At 41.9% G+C, this 22,127-nt stretch overlaps 1 protein-coding gene across 1 annotated transcript; it reads right to left on the bottom strand.

Moving 5' to 3' along the window:
* LOC100524140 (olfactory receptor 2AE1-like) lies at positions 1,569–2,531 on the bottom strand. Its single transcript, XM_003124329.2, has one exon. It carries the CDS (start codon positions 2,529–2,531, stop codon positions 1,569–1,571), a length of 963 nt encoding a protein of 320 aa, XP_003124377.2.

The raw sequence follows: 22,127 nt of genomic DNA, 5'->3' as shown, positions 1-22,127 counted from the left end.
GGGATATAACACTGTCCTCTTTTATTTTTGGCAAATAATACATGAATAGCCACCCATCCACTTAGCTTAGGCTCTTTCATTCTATAATAACTTAATAGCATTCCTGACAAGGCCATATTTGTCTGACTAGAGAGAGAGGTAGCAGAGTAAAGACCAACTCTTTGTGTGTGTGTGTCCCTTTAGGGCTGCACTCCCAGAACATGGAGGTTCCCAGGCTAGGGTTTGAATTGGAGCTGTAGGCAGTGTCCTATGCCACAGACACAGCAATGCCAGATCTGAGCCTTGGCTGTGACCTACACCACCGCTCATGGCAATGCCAGATCCTTAACCCACTGAGCGAGGCCAGGGATAGAGCCTGTATCCTCGTGGACACGAGTCATATTCATTTTTGATGAGCCACAACAGGAACTCTAAGACCAACTCTTGCTGACTGGGATGGAGACCTAGCCGTTTAGTCAACACGCTTACGCCTTCCAAAACAAGCCAGGCATCGTTTCTGTAAAAATCAATTCTCCTTGATTGTGCTGTGTTACAAGGCAAATACAACCTGAGGGCTAGTGGTGAATATGGCCCCAGCTCATGATGAACAGCCCATCTTAGCTCATCATCTTGAGGATGCCAAAAGGCTCTTTCTCAAAGGGAAAATACCTGCCTGTCAAAGAAAGCATAACCTTGCTCCCAAACATTGTGTTACTCCTCTGAAGATGGTCACTAAGCTGAACAAAGCGTTTAACAGCTAGAAGAAGCAAGAAATAGGAATAGAAATCTGTCCATCACTTTGGCATCCCTGAGCCCATTAGACTCCAGGACGGTTCACTGAGATGTCAGATCCCTGAGTTCACAGGGGAGTAATACATGGCTATCGTAGAAAATGACTCTTACTAAGGGATCTGTTGTAATGTTTATTTATATAATCAGTTTCCCCTCAACTGAATATCATTCATGTCAATTGAGATAGCAAGGAGGCTTGGCCATTTTCCCTTATTAATCCATGCAGTAAATAGTGCACAATTAAGTCATGTCATGTTGGTTCCCGGCTTGAGTGAGAAATAGCAATCATAGCAGGGCCCTTGCCCTCTTGAAACTCTCATTCAAATTCAGCCAACAGTAAGTGGAGTACAGTATAAAACATTGTGCAAATCATGCAAATGAGGTTCACAAAGTACAAACAGGGGACACAGAATGAAGATACTGCTTTAAATAGGATCATAAGGAGCCATGTTTGGAGAAGGTCACTTTCAAAATGAGATCCAAAAGAAACTATAGTGTGTCAAGACCATTCATGACTTGACCTTCCTCTTTGTCTCCAGAACTGTGAGAACTGAGTGTTTGGTGTTTAAGCCATCCCATTCTATGGTATTTTTGTTAGGGCAGCTCAAATGAACTAAGGTAGTTCTCTATGGTACTCTAGTACTCTACGCTCTCAATACCCCTGAGACCAAGATTGAATACTGGAAATGTCTGTTAAACGTTTCATGTTTGCAGTAGTCATCAGGGGTGGGGTACCTAGAAAAATCTTTGAAATTTAATGAGGACAATTTAAGGAGCTTTAACCATTTGTTGCACACTCAGGGCAACCGCACTTTTGGGTTTTGAGTGATCATCTCTCTCCCCAGCACCCTCTTCAGAGCCTTAGCTATATCCTTATTTCGGAGAGTGTAGATCAGAGGATTCAGGGTGGGAGTAATGATAGTGTAGAACACGGAACCCACTTTGTCTTGCAATGGGGTGCGCTGGGACCTGGGCCTCATGTAGGAGAAGATGCAGGCGCCAAACCAGAGGGAAACCACAGTGAGGTGAGAGCTACAGGTGGCAAAGGCATTCCTCTTACCCCCAGCTGAATGCATATGAATAACACTGTGGAGGATGAAGACGTAGGATGCAGAAATCAGGACGATGGGGAGAAGGAGCAGGACGATGTCACCAATGTACACGGCGATTTCATACACAGTGATGTCTCCACATACCAACTGCACAACTGCTGGAAACTCACAGTAGAAGTGGTGGATGTTTCGGTGCCCACAGAAAGGGAAGTGCATCAAGATCACTGTGTGAATGAGGGAGTTTACTGATGCTCCCAACCAAGACATAACAGCCATCATCTGTCCCACCTTTCTGTTCATGAGAACAGCATAACGCAGTGGGTGACAGATGGCCACATAGCGGTCATAGGACATGAAAGTTAGGAGAAGACACTCAGCTCCACCCAGAGACAAAAAGAGGAAGTACTGAGTGGCACAGCCCACAAAGGAGATGGACTTGGTGCCAGAGAGGTGGTTGATGGCCATCTTGGGGATGGTGGTGGAGACATGCATCAGATCCATGAGGGAGAGCTGGCTGAGCAGGACGTACATGGGGGTGTGAAGCCGGGGGTCGGCACAGATGAGGAGGATGGTGAGGGTGTTTCCACTCACCGCAACCAGGAAGACCACCATGGTCAAGGAGAAGAGGAAAGCGTGGGCCGGGGAGTCATCAAAGAGCCCTTCCAGGATGAAATCAGCCAGAGAGGAGGTCTGATTCCTCTGCCCCATCTCTCCTTTCTCTGCCCCTGGGGAAAGAGGAAGTGGGGACCAAAGTGCTATTGGAAATACTGGGTTCATCCAACCTGACAGAAGCATCTTTTGGTGCAGGAAAGAATTCTTTTAAATTTCTTGCATTATAGTTGATGTACAATGTTGTGTTATTTCTCCTGTATAGCAAAGTGATTCAAGTGCTTTTTCATAACTTTTCTATTATCGTTTATCACTGTGCTATACAGTAGGACTTTATTTTTGAAAGAAGGTTTAAATTTTTCTTCCATTACTAATTATTCAACAGCTCTAATTGTTGAAATAATTGTTCTTTAAAATGTAGAACTTCATATATCGGTTCATGTATATGTTCTCTCTGCTCACTGTTCACTCTGATGTTCCAAAATATGTAGAGCCAAACTTCTAAACAGAGTCTCTCCTCACTAAGGAAGAATTATATAGACACACATGTATATATATCATTGTCTTTAATAAGTGTACATAATATGCATATGCTTTGCATGCATACTCTAAATTTTATATATAATATCAATGTAATCTTTCAGATTATTTCATATATCAGTCAGGGCTTAACCAGAGAAGCTGAACCACTGAAAGATTTATATATATGCACATTTAATGGTTTGCGCAGAAAGTTGTCCTTACTTGACTGTGAAAACAGGTTAAGCAGGTCTGTGTAAGGCTGTCAGCTTTGTGTCTGATGCTGGAACTTGCAGTCCATGGGGCAAGCAGCCAGTCAGGAAAGATGGATATTAAGTGCAGTGAGACAGTTCCCTTGTGGCTCAGAGGGTTAAGTAATAGGCATTGTCAGCGCAGTGGCTCTGGTTGTTGGAGTGGAGCAGATTTGATCCCTCCTGGGAACGTCCACAGGCAGTGGGTGCAGCTAAAAAGAAAAATGAGATGATGGATCAAGGTCAGGCTGGAACCCACAGACATGCCCGGTAATCCCACAAGGCAGACTGAAACCCAGGTGCCTTCTTACCTCTGGACTTGGGGACAGGGTTCTCTTGCACACCCTGAGGCCCTGCTTAATGAGTCTAAACATACACTCCTGGCCCAGAAATCAGAGCATCTACGGCAGGATCCAGGGAAAGGTAGAGTAACTGCAGGCCCATAGCCACCTCCCACTAGGGAAGTGAGTCAGCAGATCAGAAGCAGATCAGCAGCAGTGTCATCAATGATAAGAACGGCTGCACCTATTCTTGCCTGGAAGTACTCCAGAGCATCTCCCCTGAGCCCACTTTAACCTGACACTCACAAGAGAGGGGTTCTGGTAAATGATGGGCATCCTAGCCCAGGTGACACATCACAACACCACCAAATATGATCTCCTGTCAAGGTGGCACATGTACTCATCCCCTTAAAACACACATGATCCCGCAATGAACACAACAGAGTCATCCTTCTGCCTACTAGAACTATCCAGCATACAACCAAGCACATGTACACAGTGTTAGAAAAACAGGGAAGAAATTACTCTTGACTATTGTCCATGGAATGAGTCACCCTTTCCAAGTGTTGACCCATCTGTGGACATCAAGTGCTCGCTTTCTCAGTCACTCCTATTGATGCTGATAGACTCACAAACACAGTGACCAGGCAGCATGGGTGGAGGCTCTATGTGGGACCAGAACCTTCCACTGACCATGGGTGTCCACTCAGTCTACACTCAGCCACTGCTGGGGCCCCATCTGCCAAGCCCAGAGACCAACACAGATCCCTGCTGTGGCACCATCCCCAGCAGAATCAGCCAGATACTGGGTGGTAGATGCATTTGATTGATGGCTGCCATTAAGGAATGGCACTTCTCTCATTAGTCTCCATCTTTCTCTGGAACTCTCCATAACATACATTTATCCATCACCTGAGTCCCATCTCCCTTCCTCCCACTATTCACATCCCATTCTGAGTTGTGTCGCTCAAGGGACTTTTTCCTCTGTTTCCTCAGGCAGCTTCCCTCAAGGAGCAACCTGACATTACCCGTGACGTGAAGGTTGAGGAGCAAGCTGACCTTGTCAGAGGATGCCCTTGTCCCTAATAAAAGGCTCTGGAATGGCCCAAGCCCCAACAGTGCCTTACCTGGAACCTTCTCTGCAGAGGCTTGTGGGGAGAACAAGCATAGACGTGAAGAGAGAGGGCAGGACAGAGCCCCACTGCCTCACACCCTGGCTACTGGACATCCAAACAGGGCTTTTCTGAGGGCTCACCAGACGTCCTTCCTCACCCTGGGAATCTCCATTTACTGTGGAGAAGCAGAGGGTCCCACCCAGTCACCACTCTTTCCACTCGTTCTGTCCTGACAGCATCACCAGGAGCAACCAGGCATGGAATTCTGGGATGCTCTTGTGTGCAGGTTCAGAGTTTGCACTCCCTCAGCATGCCTCAGGACAGATTAACTCATTGAACTTCTTTAGCCTCTAACTGGAGGGTCTTTGAATCCTGCCTATGCCTCCTCTGCCTCTAACCATAGATCCAGCTGCTTCTCCATCCACAATAGTGATGAGAGCTTGGGCCAGAACCCTTTGCATTAATGTTCCCTGGTTAAGAAGCTCCATTTAATCCCTGCTGAATCCTCTTGAGTCCAGAATCAAAGGAGAATCTGTTGGGGATTTTCTGCTCTATCTGTCACTTGAGGGAACATTCTTCTTAGTTTCATTCCTACTTTCCCACTTGGTAAAATAAGAATTTGGTTCTGGCCCTGATGGTTTTCGAATAAGCACCTTCCTGACAGCACAAATGTTTCCTCAGGAAGAATAAAGGGGCTCGAATGAGGACAGACTGGGCCTGAGCTGAGCCAATCCTGAGGGAAGAGAGGAATCATCCATGAGAGATAAAACAGCCCCCAGCCCAGGGGACCCAGGTCAACCAAGGCAGTTGAGGACACTAAATATATGGCATCAGGAATTCCCACCCAAAGGACATGACCCAAATCTCTTCGGGAAACCATGCCTCGAGATGCCCGTTAGACTTGCTGTGTGCATGAGTAAGTGTCCCCAAGGGCTTTGCTTGAAGTTTGAGTGTAGTCTCAGGGGAGTGAGAGATTTTGAGGAGTGTGGCTCAGAAGATCACATGGGGATATCTTCTCCAAGGGGGACTGAACTGTGGAGAGAAACACCTCTGGAGGCCCTAGCTTGTTTTTCTTTTTTTCATTTATTCCTCACTTTAAAAAAGAATTAATTTCTGTATGAAGTGTAGTGATATACAATGTTATGTTTCAGGTATACAACAACGTGATTCAATGGCATATATATATATATATAGCATATTTTCCCCCCTAGATTCTTTTTTTTTTGGTCATTTGTCTTTTTAGGGCTGTACCTGTGGCTTATGGGGGTACCCAGGCTAGGGGTCCAATCAGAGCTGTAGTTTCCAGCCTTCACCGCAGCCACAGCAACACCAGATCCGAGTTGAGTCTGCAACGTACAACACAGCTTGCGGCAATGCCAGATCCTTAACCCACTGGCAAGGCCAGGGATTGAAACCACAACATCATGGTCCCTACTCATATTCGCCTCCACTGTGCCACAATGGGAAGTGTTCTTATAAAATACTGAGAAGGGTTCCCTGTACTATGCAGTAGGTCCTTATTGATTATCTATTTTATATATGGTAGGGTGCATATGTAAATCCCCAATTCTTAATTTATTCTTTTGTACCATCTTACCCCTTTGGCAACTATTACTCTGTTTTCTGTGTCTGTGTCTCTATTTCTATTTTGTGTATGTTTATTTGTATGATGTTTATTATGCTTCCACATATAAGTGATATCATATGATATGTGTCTTTGGCATATTTCACCTAGTCTGATAATTTCTGGGTGCACTAATGTTCCTGCAAAGGGCATTATTTCATTCTTTTTATGGCTAAGTTTCTGTTGTTGAAATACACCACATCTTCTTTATCTATTGATCTGCTGACCCACATTTGGGTTGCTTCCATGTCTTGGGATTTGTAAACAGTGCTGCAGTGAATGTTTGAGTACATTTTAGTGTTTCTCCAGATACGTGCCCAGGAGCGGGACTGCAGGACCATATGGTAGCTCTATTTTTCAGTTTTTTAGGGAACCTCCATACTGTTCTCCACAGAGGCTGAAGCAACTTACATTGCCACCAATAGTGTAGGAGGGTTCCTTTCTCTGCCTCCTCTGTAGTATGTAGTATTTGTAGACTTTTTGATGATGTCTTTTCGGACCTGTGTGAAGTGATACCTTATTGTGGATTTAATTTGCCTTTCTCTCAAAATTAGGGATGTTGAGCACCTTTTCATATGCCTACGAGCCATCTGTATGTCTTCCTTTTTCTTTTTCCTTTTTTGTTTTGTTTTGTTCTTTAGGATTGCATCTGCAACATTTGCATGTTCCCAGGTTAGGGGTTGAGTCAGAGCTGAAGCTGCCAGCATACACCGCAGCCACAGCATCGTGGGATCCAGGCTGTGTCTGCAGCCTATGCCACAGCTCAAGGCAATGCCAGATCCTTAAGCCACTGAGTGAGGCCAGGGATGGAACCCACATCCTCGTGGATACTCGTGGGGTTCCTAACCCACTGAACCGTAATGGGAACTCCTGTATACTTCTTGAGAGAAATTACAGATTTATTTATTTAGCTCTTCTGACCATTTTTTGGTTGGATTGTTGGGTATTTTAATATTGAGCTGTATGAGCTGTTTGTATATTCTGGAGATTAATCCTCTGTCGTTTGCATCACTTGCAAATGTTTTCTCCCATTTTGCAGGTTACCTTGTTGTTTCCCTTATGGTTTTCTTTCCTGTGCAAAAGCTTTGAAGTTTCACTAGGTCCCAGTTTGCTTTGTTTTTGCTTTTCCTCCCTTTGCTGTAGGAGGTGGATCACGAAGGATATTGCTGCAGTTTATGTCAAAGAGTGTTCTGCCGATGTTTCCTCTAGGAGTTTTATAGCATCTGGTTTTACATTTAGGTCTTTCATCCACTTTGAGTTTATTTGTGTGTCTGGTGGTGGTGAAAGTTCTAATTTCATTCTTTTATGTGTAGCTGAGTCCAGTTTTCCCAACACCATTTCTTGTTCTTCAGTATTGCTCTTTTCCAGTTATTTTCTTTTTTTTTTTTTTTTTTTTTTTTTTTTTTTTTTTTAATTTTATTTTCCACTGTACAGCAAGGGGTCAGGTTATCCTTACATGTATACATTACAATTACAGTTTTTCCCCCAATATTTCTTCTGTTGCAACATGAGTATCTAGACATAGTTCTCAATGCTATTCAGCGGGATCTCCTTGTAAATCTATTCTACGTTGTGACTGATAAGCCCAAGCTCCCGATCCCTCCCACTCCCTCCCCCTCCCATCAGGCAACCACAAGTCTCTTCTCCAAGTCCATGATTGATTTTCTTTTCTGAGGAGATGTTCATTTGTGCTGGATATTAGATTCCAGTTATAAGTGATGTCATATGGTATTTGTCTTTGTCTTTCTGGCTCATTTCACTCAGTATGAGATTCTCTAGTTCCATCCATGTTGCTGCAAATGGCATGATGTCATCCTTTTTTATGGCTGAGTAGTATTCCATCGTGTATATATACCACATCTTCCGAATCCAATCCTCTGTCGATGGATATTTGGATTGTTTCCATGTCCTGGCTATTGTGAATAGTGCTGCAATGAACATGCGGGTGCATGTGTCTCTTTTAAGTAGAGCTTTGTCCGGATAGATGCCCAAGAGTGGGATTGCAGGGTCATATGGAAGTTCTATGTATAGATTTCTAAGGTATCTCCAAACTGTTCTCCATAGTGGCTGTACCAGTTTACATTCCCAGTTATTTTCTGTTTCTTCTTAGACCTGTCTGTTCGAATGGCCTTGGCAAGTTCCATAATTCACAGTACAAGATTTGAACTGGAATTATTTTTTAAAGATGATGTTTATTTTTATTTATTTGTATAATGATTTTTATTTTTTCTGTTATACTTGGTTTACAGTGTTTGGCCAATTTTCTACCATACAGCAAAGTGACCCAGTCTCTCTCTCACACACACATTCACACACACACACACACACACACACACATATACATTCTTTTTCTGATATTATGCTCGATCTTGCTCCATCACAAGTGACTAGATATAGTTCCCAGTGCTATACAGGAGCGTAAAATTGCTTATCCATTCCAAAGGCTATAGTTTGCATCTATTAACCCCAGATTCCCAGTCCATCCAACTCCCTCCACCTCCCCCTTGGCAACCATAAGCCTGTTCTCCAAGTCCATGAGTTCCTCTTCCGTGGAAAGGTTCCTTTGTGCCATATGTTAGATTCCAGATATGAGTGATAGCGTATGGTGTTTGTCTTTCTCTTTCTGACTTACTTCACTTAGTGTGAGAATCTCTAATTCCACCTTTGTTGCTGCAAATGGCATTATTTTGTTCCTTTCTTGTGGTTGAGTAGTATTCCATTGTGTATATGTACCACATCTTAATCCATTCATCTGTCTATGGATACTTAGGTTGTTTCCATGTCTTGGCTATTGCAAATAGTGCAGCAATGATCATGTGGGTGCATGTGTCTTTTTTAAGGAAAGTTTTGTCTGGATATTTGCCCAAGAGTGGTCTTGCTGCGTCATATGGTATTTCTATAGTTTTCTGATGCACCTCTATGCTGTTTTCCATAGTGGTTGTACCAATTTACATTCCCACCGAAAGTGTCCCCCACCTTTTCTCCACACCATCTCCAGCATTAGTTTATGTGGATTTATTAATGATGGCCATTCTGATTGGTGTGAGATGGTAACTCATAGTGGTTTTGATTTGTATTTCTCTAATAATCAGTGATGTTGAGCATTTTTAAAATGTGCTCGTTGGCCATCTGTAAACAGTCTCTGGAGAAATGTCTATTCAGGTCTTTTGCCCTCTTTCAATTGGGCTTATTTGATTTTTTGCTGTTGAATTGTAAACGTTGTTTGTGTGTTTTAAAGATTAAGTCCTTGTCAGTTGCATCATTTGAAACTATTTTCTTCCATTCCATAAGTTGTCTTTTTTTAAATGTAGTTTCCTTTGCTGTGCAAACTGCTCAGTTTGATTAGGTCCAGTTGGTTTATTTTTTATTTTATTTCTGTTGCCTTTGACGACTGACGTAAGAAAACATTTGTACAATTGATGTCAGAGAATGTTTTGCTTATGTTCTCTTCCAGGAGTTTGATGGAGTCTTGTCTTATGTTTAAGTCTTTAAGCCATTTCGAGTTTACTTTTCTGCATGGCGTGAGGGTGTGTTCTAGTTTCATTGATTTACATGCAGCTGTCCAGTTTTGCCGACAGCACTTGCTGAAAAGCCTGTCTTTTTCCCATTTTATATTCTTGCCTCCTTTGCTGAAGATTAAATGACTGTAGGTGTCTGGGTTTGTTTCTGGGTTCTCCACTCTGTTCCTTTGGTCTGCGTGTCTGTTTTCGCACCAGCACCACACTGTCTTGATGACTGTGGCTTTGTCATATTGCCCGAAGTCTGGGAGAGTTATGGCTCCTGCTTGGTTTTTGTTCCTCAGCATTGCTTTGGCAATTCTGGGTCTTTTGTTGTTCCATATAAACGTTTGGATTGTTTGTTGCTGTTCTGTGACACATGTCAAGGGTCATTTGGTAGGGATTGCATTGAATCTGTAGATTGCTTTGGGTAGTATGACCATCTTTACAATATCAATTTTTCCAACCCAGGAGCATGGACTATCTTTCCATGTCTTTGAATCCTCTTGATTTTCCTTGATTAATGTTTTATAGTTCTTTCACCTCCTTGGTCAGGTTTATTCCTAAGTAATTCATTTTAATTGGTACTGTATTTTCGTATTCCTTTCCTAATCTTTCATTACTAGTATACAGAAATGCAGCTGACTTCTGAATATTGATCTTGTAACTTGCTACTTTGCTGAATTTGTTGATCAGTTCAAGGAGTTTTTGCAGGGAGTCCTTAGGGTTTTCTCCATGGAGTATCATGTCATCCGCATAGTGTGACAATTTTCCCTCTTTTCTTCCAACTTGAATACCATTTGTTTCTGTTGTTTGTCTGATGGCTGTGGCTAGGACTTCCAATACTATGTTGAATAGAAGTGGTAAGAATGGGCATCCTTGTCTTGTTCCAGATGTTAGTAGGAAGGCGTTCAGTTTTCTCCATTGAGTAGTATATTTTCTGTGAGTCTGGCATAAGTGGCTTTTACTATGTTAAGGTATGTTCCTTCTAGACCCACTTTGGTAAAATTTCTATCATGAGTGGATGTTGAACTTTGTCAAATGCTTTTTTTCTGCATCTCTTGAGATGATCATGTGGTTTTTGACCTTTCTTTCGTTAATGTGATATATGCTATTGATTGATTTCTGTATGTTGCACCATGCATGTGAACCTGGGATGAATCCCACTTGGTCGTGGTGCATGACACTTTTGATATGTTGTTGGTTTCGGTTGGCTAAAATTTTGTTGAGAATTTATAGAGTCTATATTCAATTTCAAGGGTCTATAATCATCAATGATATTGGCCTACAGTTTTGTTTTTTGAATCTCTATTTTATTGCTTTCCTCTCTGATCTTTATGATTTCTGTCCTTTTGCTGACTTTAGGTTTTGTTCATTCTTTTACTACTTGCTTTAGGTGGTGGGTTAAGTTGTTGATTTGAGATTTGTCTTCTTTTTTGAGGAAGGCCTGTATTGCTATGAACTTCCCTCTGAGCACTGCTTGTTTGACATCCCATAGATTTTGACTCTTCATGATCATTGTCCTGTCTTCATGATCATTTGTCTTGAGGAATTTTTAAATTTCATTTTTGATTTCCTCACTGACTCATTGCTTTTTTAGTAGCATGTTGTTTAGTCTCCATGAATTCAGTTTTTTCTCATTTCTTTTCCTGTGGTTGATTTCTAGTTTCATGCCATTGTGGTGAGGGAAGACACTTGCAATAATTTCCATATTCTTAAATTTGTTGAGGTTCGTTTTGTGCCCCAGTATGTGGTCAATCCTTGAGAATGTTCCATGTGCACGTGAAAAGAGTGCATATTCTGATTTTTTTGGATGTAGGATCCTGAAAATGCCAAGTCTAAGTTTTCTGTTGTCATTTAGGATCTCTCTTGCCTTACTGATTTTCTTCCTGGAGGATCTGTCCCTTGCTGTGAGTCGGGTGTTAAAGTCTCCTAGTAGTACTGTATTCCTGTCAATTTCTCCTTTTATGTCTGTTAGTATTTGCTGTGTGTATCTGGGTGCTCCTGCATCAGGGGCTTGTATGTTAATGATTGTACTATCCTCTTCTTGAATGGATCCTTTTATCATTAAATTATGCCCTTCTTTGTCTTTTTGGATAGCCTTCCTTTTACCGTCTATTTTGTAGGATTTTGGATTGTGATGATCATGGTACGACTATAAATGTAATAAATTCATTGAGTAATAAAAACATCTATTTTGTCTGATAAAAGTATGGCAACTCCTGCTTTTTTGTCTTTTCCATTGGCATGAAATATCATTTCCCATCCCCTCACTTTCAATCTATATCTGTCCTTTGACCTAAGGTGAGTCTCTTATAGACAGCAATTGTAGGCTCTTGCTTTTTTATGCAGTCTGCCACTCTGTGTCTTTTGATTGGAGCATTCAGTCCATTGACATTTAAGTCATTGTTGATAAATATGCATTTATTGCCATGTTAAACCTTGTTTTCCAGTTGCTTCTATGTGTCTTCTTCGTTCCTTTCTTTTTGTAGTTGGATGATTTCCATTTATTTTATTCTTGTGTATTTTTCAGTGGTTGTGAATGTAATGTTTGGTTTTGATTTGTGGTTGCCCTGTTTTTTAAGCATGTTAACCCCTTCCTAAAACTGCTTGCTTTAGCCTGATAGTCATATTGGCTCAAAAACATTCTTAAACAGAAGAGTCTAGATTTTCTTACTTTCTTTCCCTACATTCCATGATTTTGAAGTCCTTTTTAATATCTTCATGTTTTACTGTTCCTTGTGGGGTTTTTTTGAGTTTCTTAACTTTTTTTATTATTAAATGATACAAAGTATAAACATTGCTTAGATCCAAACAAGTTACAGAAGAACACCTACAAATGCACTATGGACTACATGTGACAATTCTATTTAGCTTCTCTTTTAATGATTTCATATTAGCGTCCAAAATGATCAACTCCAGCATTTTTTCTTTTTTTTTAATTTTCACTTTTTTTTCCCACTGTACAGCACAGGGAACAAGTTACTCTTACATGTATACATTTTTTCCCCACCATTTTTTTCTGTTGCAGTATAAGTATCTAGACATAGTTCTTTTTTTTTAATAATTTTTTTAATTTTCCCACTGTACAGCAATGGGGTCAGGTTATCCTTACATGTATACATTACAATTACATTTTTTCCCCCATCCTTTCTTCTGTTGCAACATGAGTATCTAGACATAGTTCTCAATGCTATTCAGCAGGATCTCCTTGTAAATCTATTCTAAGTTGTGTCTGATAAGCCCAAGCTCCCGATCCCTCCCACTCCCTCCCCCTCCCATCAGGCAGCCACAAGTCTCTTCTCCAAGTCCACGATTTTCTTTTCTGAGGAGATGTTCATTTGTGCTGGACATTAGATTCCAGTTATAAGTGATATCATATGATGGTATTTGTCTTTGTCCTTCTGGCTCATTTCACTCAGGATGACATTCTCTAGTTCCATCCATGTTGCTGCAAATGGCATTGTGTCATTCTTTTTTATGGCTGAGTAGTATTCCATTGTGTATATATACCACATCTTCCGAATCCAATCCTCTGTCGATGGACATTTGGGTTGTTTCCATGTCCTGGCTATTGTGAATAGTGCTGCAATGAACATGCGGGTGCATGTTTCTCATTTAAGTAGAGTTTTGTCTGGATAGATGCCCAAGAGTGGGATTGTGGGGTCATATGGAAGTTCTATGTATAGATTTCTAAGGTATCTCCAAACTGTTCTCCATAGTGGCTGTACCAGTTTACATTCCCACCAACAGTTCAGGAGGGTTCCCTTTTCTCCACAGCCCCTCCAGCACTTGTTATTTGTGGATTTATTAATGATGGCCATTCTGACTGGTGTGAATTGATATCTCATGGTAGTTTTGATTTGCATTTCTCTTATAATCAGCAGTGTTGAGCATTTTTTCATGTGTTTGTTGGCCATCTGTATATCTTCTTTGGAGAAATGTCTATTCAGGTCTTTTGCCCATTTTTCCATTGATTGATTGGTTTTTTTGCTGTTGAATTGTATAAGTTGCTTGTATATTCTAGAGATTAAGCCCTTGTCCGTTGCATCATTTGAAACTATTTTCTCCCATTCTGTAAGTTGTCTTTTTGTTTTCTTTTGGGTTTCCTTTGCTGTGCAAAAGCTTTTCAGTTTGATGAGGTCCCATGGGTTTATTTTTGCTCTAATTTCTATTGCTTTGGGAGACTGCCCTGAGAAAATATTCATGAGGTTGATGTCAGAGAGTGTTTTGCCTATGTTTTCTTCTAGGAGTTTGATGGTGTCCTGTCGTATATTTAAGTCTTTCAGCCATTTGGAGTTTATTTTTGTGCATGGTGTGAGGGTGTGTTCTAGTTTCATTGCTTTGCATGCTGCTGTCCAGGTTTCCCAGCAATGCTTGCTGATTAGACTTTCCTTTTCCCATTTTATGTTCTTGCCTCCCTTGTCAAAGATTAATTGACCATAGGTGCCCGGGTTTATTTCCAGGTTCTCTATTCTGTTCCATTGGTCTGTCTGTTTTGGTACCAATACTACACTGTTTTGATGACTGTGGCTTTGTTAGACATAGTTCTTAATGCTACTCAGCAGGATCTCCTTGCAAATCCATTCCAAGTTGTATCTGATAACCCCCAGCTCCCGATCCCTCCCACTCCCTCCCTCTCCCCCAGGCAGCCACAAGTCTCTTCTCCAAGTCCATGATTTTCTTTTTTGTGGAAAGTTTCATTTGTGCTGGATATTAGATTCCAGTTATAAGTGATATCTTATGGTATTCACCTTTGTCTTTCTGACTCACTTCACTCAGTATGAGATTCTCTAGTTCCATCCATGTTGCTGCAAATGGCATTATTTGGTCCTTTTTTATGGCTTAGTAGTATTCCATTGTGTATATACACCACATCTTCCTATTCTAATCATCTGTCCCTGCGTTTATCATCGCTTTTACAGTAAGGTTTTTTTCCTTTTAGATCTGTATACTGGCTTATTTAGGCGATTGCCTTCCAATTGTGATTTCCTCTATGCTATTTCTTCTTACCTGTTTTTTATTTAGAGACGCCCTTTCAGGATTTCTTTTTTAGAATGGGTTTAGTATTGTTGTACTCTTTGGGCTTTTGTTTGTTGGAGAAATTCTTCATTCCTCCTTCTATTTCAAATGATATTCTTGCTGGATAGAGTATTCTAGGATGCAATTTTTTCCTTTTAGAACTTTGAATATATCTTGCCCCTCTCTTCTGGCCTGTAGTGTTTCTGTAGAGAAATCAGCTGATAGCCTTATGGGGGTTCCCTCATAATGAATGCTTTGTGTTGCTCTTGCTGCCTTTAGAATCCTCTCTTTAACTTTTGCCATTTTTGTTATAATAGGTCTTGGTGTGGGCCTGTTTGGGCTCAACTTGTTTGGGGTCCTCTGTGCTTCTTGTAGATTGATGTCTGTTTTCGTTAGATTTGCAAAGTTTTCAGCCATAACTTCTTCAAATATATTTTTGATCCCCTTTTCTTTTCTTTCCCCTTCTGGAATCCCTATTATGCATAGATTGGCCCACTTTATATTATCCCATGGGTCTCTTATATTGCTCTCATATTTTTTTGTCATTTGGTTTTCTGTCTGCTGTCCTGATGGGGTGATTTCCATTATTCTACCTTCCAAGTCACTAAATAGCTCCTCTGCATTATTCAATCTGCCCTTCAGTGCCTTTAGCTCTCAGTTTGTGTCTCTGCCAAGGAATTTTCTAGTTTATCTTGGCTTCTCCTTGTATTTTCTAGTCCCTTTCTAAAGTAATCTGCATCACTGCCTATATCCGTTCTTATTCCTTCATATTCACCTTTAATTCCTTCAGTATTTTCACTCTCTCCCCTTTGAACTCAGAGTCTATTAGACTGCAGGGGTGTGTTTCATTGTTTACTGCTTCAGGTGAATTTGGCTGTTCTTTTAACTGGGAATGGTTGTTGAGCTTCTTCATTTTGCTTGTTTTTTTTTTTTTTTTCTCTTTTTCTGTGAGGTTAGGGAAACCAAGCTGTAGTCTTGGAGGGCTATTTCTATGCAAGAGTGCCCCTCTGTATTTTATAGGGGGTTACTCTTTATTTTTGTCTTTGCAGTTGGGATATTTGCTGTCTGTTTCTTCAGTGTGAAGAGGCTGTTATCCCCAGGGTGCTGAGTGTGTGTGCAGGGAGAATGAGGCAAAGGGTAGGGCTAGTAGTGAGTGCCTGGTTGCTGGGCTCTTGACAGTAGCAAGGACCTGCAGGAAGATGGCACAGGCTACTCCTAGCTGCAGGGCTCTGGGAAGCGGTAATGAGGCTCAGGCCAATTGAGATGGTGCCCAGAACATTTGACAGTGGTGGTTGCAAGGTGTGTGGGTTTCCAGAGGAGTGAGAGCAACAACTGGTGGCATTCGGTTGCAATGCCCTCCTCTGTGGTGCCCTCTGAGGTGATTAGGGCTGTAAGTGGTGCCTGTTGATGGACCTCTAGTGGTGGTGGACCATGTCCACCTCTGGAGTCAGTGATAACTGTGGTGGTTTGCCCCCACCAGCTATAGACCACACAAGAAGCACCCTGTCCTGCAGAGCCCACACAGGAGGTGCTACGCAGGCTGCTCCTGGTGGCAGGTCCCTGGGAAGGGACAGTGATCAAGCATGTGTGGGTGCTGCCTGGACCATTTGGCAGTGGAATCTGCAGGTTGGGCGTATTCCCAGGGTAGTGAGAGCAACAACAGGTGGTGCTTTGTTTCAGGGCCTTTTTTGCCAGCCTCTGAGGTGACTGGGGCTGCACGTGGAGCCTGTTCACAGACCCCTAGTGGTGGCAGGCCATGCCTCCCTCTGGTTTCTGAGATGACAGCTATGGTGTTTAGTCCCCGCTGCCTGTAGATTACAGAAAAGGCACCATGCTGTACTTAGCTCCCTTCTGCCCTTAGCCCATACAAGAGGTGCCTGGCCACCAGTAGCCTTCACAGGAAGTGCCCGGTTTGCTGTAGTCAAAGAAAGTGGCCTCTCACCACCTGTAGCCTGCACCAGAGGCCCCGCACCCTCTGAGAGCCTGTGCATATACAGGGAGGTTCCCATGGTGGTCCACCCCTCCTCCTCTCACCCTGCCCAACAATGGAAGCTTGTTGCTCCTCCACCTGGGTTCCCTTGGCTCTGGCATTCCATTCCCCAGCACATGGCACACCACTCCCTAGCCCCTCAGGTTGTCTCCACACAGCCAGCCCTAGTCCTCTCCCTGCAACTGACCTCTGGAGCCTGAGTCCCAGTGCCCAACCCCCACCTGCGTGTCTCAGGCTGTGGTGTCTTGTGGGGTGGTGCAGATGATCTGTGTGACTCTCCTTCTGCTTTGCCCTCCTCAGTCCAGCTGCTGTGATTTTTCTTGGCAACACTGAGTTCCCTCCATCTTGGCTGATCTCCCCGTGGTTAGGTGGCTTCCCAGGTTGTGGGTTCCTTTTCTCTTTCTCAGATCCATCTCATGAATGCTAGTCCTGTCCTAATTCCTTCACTCTCTCTCTCTTTTCTTTTACTCCACCCAGTTATGTGGAGCGTTTCTTGCCCTTATTGGAGGTTGAAGTTCTTTGGCCAGTGTTAAGTAAATGTTCTGTAGTAATTGTTCTACAAATAGATGTGTTTTCTTTGATGTGTTTGTGGGAGAAGCGAGCAAAACTTCTTATTCCTCCACCATCTTGATCCTCGATTCTGGAATCAATTTGAATTAAGAGATTAATTTGAAGAAAGACTGACCTCTTTGCAATGAAGTTTCCCACTCAGGAATATAGGTTATTTCCATTTATCTTAGACTTTTCATTTTATTTGCTGAAGTGTTATTATGTTTTCGGACTGGTCATTTGGATTAAGTAATGTATTGTTTTTTGTACTGTTGTAGCCTACTTCTTAGCTGCAATTAAGTGTAAATCCTTTTACACTTCTAAGGGATGAAAAAAGTTTTTTGTTTTTATTTTTATTTTCTTTTTAGGGCTACCCTTTTTCAGGCATATGGAATTTCCCAGGCTAGGGGTCCCATTGGAGCTGCAGATGCTGACATATATCCCAGACACAGCAACGCCAGATCCAAGCCACATAGGCAAGCTATACCACAGCTTGTGGCAACACCAAATCCTTAAACTACTGAGAAAGCAAAGGGGTCAAACCTGCATCCTCATGGATACTAGTTGGATTTTTAGCCTCCTGAGCCATGACAAGAACCCCTAACACGTTTTCTTTCTGTTAAAGATATTTTTCTTTCTTATTCTTTTTTTATATTACTCAATGAATTTATTATCTTTATAGTTGTACAATGATCATCATAACCCAATTTTGTAGCACTTCCTCCCCAAATCCCACCTTTCTCCTTTGGAAACCATATGTTTTTCAAAGTCTGGGAGTCAGTATCTGTTTTGCAAAGAAGTTCATTGTGTCCTTTTTGAGATTCCGCATTTGATGTTGGTGTCTCATTGTTTGACTGACTTCACTTAGCATGGTAATTTCTAGGTCCATCCCTGTTGCTAAAAATGCTGTTATACTGGTACAGCCACTATGGAGAACAGTTTGGAGATACCTTAGAAATCTATACATAGAACTTCCATATGACCCTGCAATCCCACTCTTGGGCATCTATCCGGACAAAGCTCTACTTAAAAGAGACACATGCACCCGCATGTTCATTGCAGCACTATTCACAATAGCCAGGACATGGAAACAACCCAAATGTCCATCGACAGATGATTGGATTCGGAAGATGTGGTATATATACACAATGGAATACTACTCAGCCATAAAAAAGGATGACATCATGCCATTTGCAGCAACATGGATGGAACTAGAGAATCTCATCCTGAGTGAAATGAGCCAGAAAGACAAAGACAAATACCATATGATATCACTTATAACTGGAATCTAATATCCAGCACAAATGAACATCTCCTCAGAAAAGAAAATCATGGACTTGGAGAAGAGACTTGTGGTTGCCTGATGGGAGGGGGAGGGAGTGGGAGGGATCGGGAGCTTGGGCTTATCAGACACAACCTAGAATAAATTTACAAGGAGATCCCGCTGAATAGCATTGAGAACTATGTCTAGATACTCATGTTGCAACAGAAGAAATGGTGGGGGAAAAACTGTAATTGTAATGTATACATGTAAGGATAACCTGACCCCCTTGCTGTACAGTGGGAAAATAAAATTAAAAAAAAAAAAGAAAAAGAAAAAAAAATAAAAATGCTGTTATATCATTCCTTTTAATGGCTGAGTAATATTCCAATGTGTCTATGTACCACATCTTCTTGATCCACTCCTCTGTCAATGGACTTTTAGGTTATTTCAATGTCTTGGCTATCATGTACAGTGCTGCAATGAGCATCGGAGTACATGTGTCTTTTCAAGTCATGGTTTTCTCTGGACAGATACCCAGGAGGGGGATTGCTGGGTCAAATGGTAGTTCTATGTTTAGTTTTCTGAGGAATCTCCACACTGCTTTCCACAGTGGTTGCACCAATTGACAATTCCACCAAGAGTGTACTAGGGTTCCTTTTTCTCCACCCCCTCTCCAGCACTTATAGTTTGTAGACTTTTGGATGATGGCCCTTCTGGCTGGTGTAAGATGGTACCTCAGAGTGGTTTTGATTTCCGTTTCTCTAACGATGAGTGACGTTGAACATCTTTTCATGTGTTTTTTGGCTGTATGTATGTCTTCTTTGGAGAATTGTCTGTTGAGATCTTCTGCCCCTGTTTTGATGGGGTTGTTTGTTTTTTGGTATTGAGCTGTAGGAGGTGTTTATAAATTTTGGAGTTTAATATCTTGTCATTCAACTCATGTGCAAATATTTTCTTGGATTCTGTGGGTTATCTTTTCATTTTGTGTAGGGTTTCCTTTGTTGTGCAGAAACTTTTAAGCTTAATTAAGTCCCATTTATTTATTTTTGTTTTTACTGTCATTACTCTAAGAGGTGGATCTGAGAAGATGTTTCTGTCATTTATGTCAGAGAGTGTTTGGCCTATGTTTTCCTCTACGAGTTTTATAGTGTCTGGCCTTATATCCATGTCCTTAATCCATTTGGAGTTTCCTTTTGGGTATGGTGTTAGGGAGTGTTCTCATTTCATTCTTTTCCATGTGGCTGTCCAGTTTCCCCAGCACCACTTATTGAAAGGGCTGTCTTTTCTCCATTGTATATTCTTGCCTCCTCTGTCATAGATGAGTTGGCTGTAGGTACGTGAGTTTAATTCTAGGCTTTCTATCCTGTTCCACCGATCTATAGTTCTGTCTTTGTGCCAGTACCATATGGTTTTGAGGATTGTTCCTTTGCAGCATAGTCTGAAGTCAGGGAGCCTGACTCCTCCAGCTCCATTTTTCCTTTTTCAGGATATCTGGCTATTCTGGGTCTTTTGTGCTTCCAAGCAAACTTTAAAATATTTTGTTTGAGTTCTGTGAAACATGTCTTTGGTAATTTGATAGGGATTGCATTCAATCTGTAGATTGCCTAAGGTAGTATAGTCATTTTGATAATATTAACTCTTCCAATCCACGAGCATGGGATATCTTTCCATCTATTTGTGTCGTCTTTGATTTCTTTCATCAGTGTCTTATAGTTTTCAGCGTACAGGTCTTTTGTCTCTTTAGGTAGGTTTACTCCTAGGTATTTTATTCTTTTGGATGCGATGGTAAACGGGATTGCTTCCCTAATTTCTCTTTCTGATCATCATTGTTAGTGTATAGAAATGCCATTGATTTCTGTGTATTAGTTTTGTATGCTGCGACTTTGCCAAATTCGTGGATGAGCTCTCACAGTTTTCCGGTAGAGTCTTTAGGATTCTCTATGTATAGTATCATGTCATCTGCAAATAGGGATAGTTTGACTTCTTCCTTTCCAATTTGGATTCCTTTTATTTCTTTTACTTCTCTGATTGCCATGGCTAGGAGTTCCAGAACTATGTTGAAGAGTAGTGGTGAGAGCGGACATCCTTGTCTTGTTCCTGATCTCAGCGGGAATTCATTCAGCTTTTCACCATTGAGGGTGATGTTTGCTGTGGGTTTGCCATATATAGCCTTTATAATGTTGAGGTAGGTTCAGCTATGCCCACTTTCTAAAGGGTTTTTATCAGAAATGTGTGTTGGATTTTGTCAAAGGCTTTTCCCGCGTCTATTGAGAGGATCCGATGGTTTTTATTCTTCAGTTTGTTAATGGTTTTTATTCTTCAGTTTGTATCACACTGATGGATTTGTGGATATTGAAGAACCCTTGCATCCCCGGGATAAATCCCACTTGATCATGATGTACAATCCTTTTAATGTATTGTTGGATGCAGTTTGCTAGTATTTTGTTGAGGATTTTTGCATCGATGTTCATCAGTGAAATTGGGCTGGGGTAGGCTTGTATTGCTATAAATGTTCCTCTTAGAATGGCTATTGCTGCATCTCATAGGTTTGGGAGTGCCATATCTTTAAATGGGGAGTCAGGATTCTGAGGAGAGTTTTGCTTTGTGAATCTGTGGGGGCATTTCATGCAGTTGCAGTTGTCTCAGAATTTTCATCCTTTGTCAGGTTGAATGACATCCTTTGTCAGGTTGAATGACACTCAGCTGACTTCAGCCATGTCCTCAGGCAAAGTTACATGGTCCTTGGTGTTCCTGTCATGGCTAAGTGGCTAAGGAACCTGACCAGTATCGGGTTCAATCCCTGGCCTTGCTCAGTGGATTAAGAATCCAGTGTTGCTGTGAGGTGTACTATAGGTCACAGACATGACTCAGATCCTGTGCAGCTGTGGCAAAGTCTGGCAGCTACAGCTCTGATTCAACCCCTAGCCTGGGCACTTCCATATGCAGTGGATGTGGCCCTAAAAAGACAAAAGACAAATATAAAGTTGAGTGATCCTTCTTGCCTGTGACCATAAAGTACAGGGAAGATAAGGGGATTTTGGAGGCCTTGGAGGGTGCAGTCAGGATGCTGTGGGCCCTGAGTATGAGAGGGCTGCAGAGCCCCACGGTCCCCTCTATCCTGGCATTTGGGGAGCTTGAAATGAGGACTGCCTTAGATGAGCACCAACACTGACATGAAATCTCTACCCATCACTGTGTGGACTTGGCCATTGGACACAATGAAAGGACCCTTTGTGTCAGAAAGGATGGTCCTTTGTGGTAGTTTTCTAACTTGACATGTCTATGACTTCATATTTCCAGGGCTCAAAATAAAAATTAATCACTTGTGTATGGAATAATGATAATTTGTGGAAATAAACTTTTAAAATCACACTTCAAAAAAAAAAGAAGGAGAGGAGGTAGTCCTAGGAGATGCTCTCTAGGGGTTCTGATGAAATCACAGGGACTAGGGCTGGAGTAGGTGACATAAACATGTATTTTTTCAGGTGTTTGTCTCTTGAGCCAGGCCTCAGATGTGCAGCCTCCGGACAGAGGAGGTCCCCAGGCCCTACAGCTGATGGGAGGGGATGCTGTGTCTCTGATG

This window comes from Sus scrofa, chromosome 3 (assembly GCF_000003025.6).
Source record: "Sus scrofa isolate TJ Tabasco breed Duroc chromosome 3, Sscrofa11.1, whole genome shotgun sequence".
Lineage (NCBI taxonomy): Eukaryota > Metazoa > Chordata > Mammalia > Artiodactyla > Suidae > Sus > Sus scrofa.
This window is presented reverse-complemented; position numbering and strand designations above follow the sequence as displayed.

Coding starts and splice junctions, on each gene's coding strand:
- LOC100524140 (XM_003124329.2), bottom strand. CDS start 2,531: ATGGGGCAGAGGAATCAGACCTCCTCTCTGGCTGATTTCATCCTGGAA.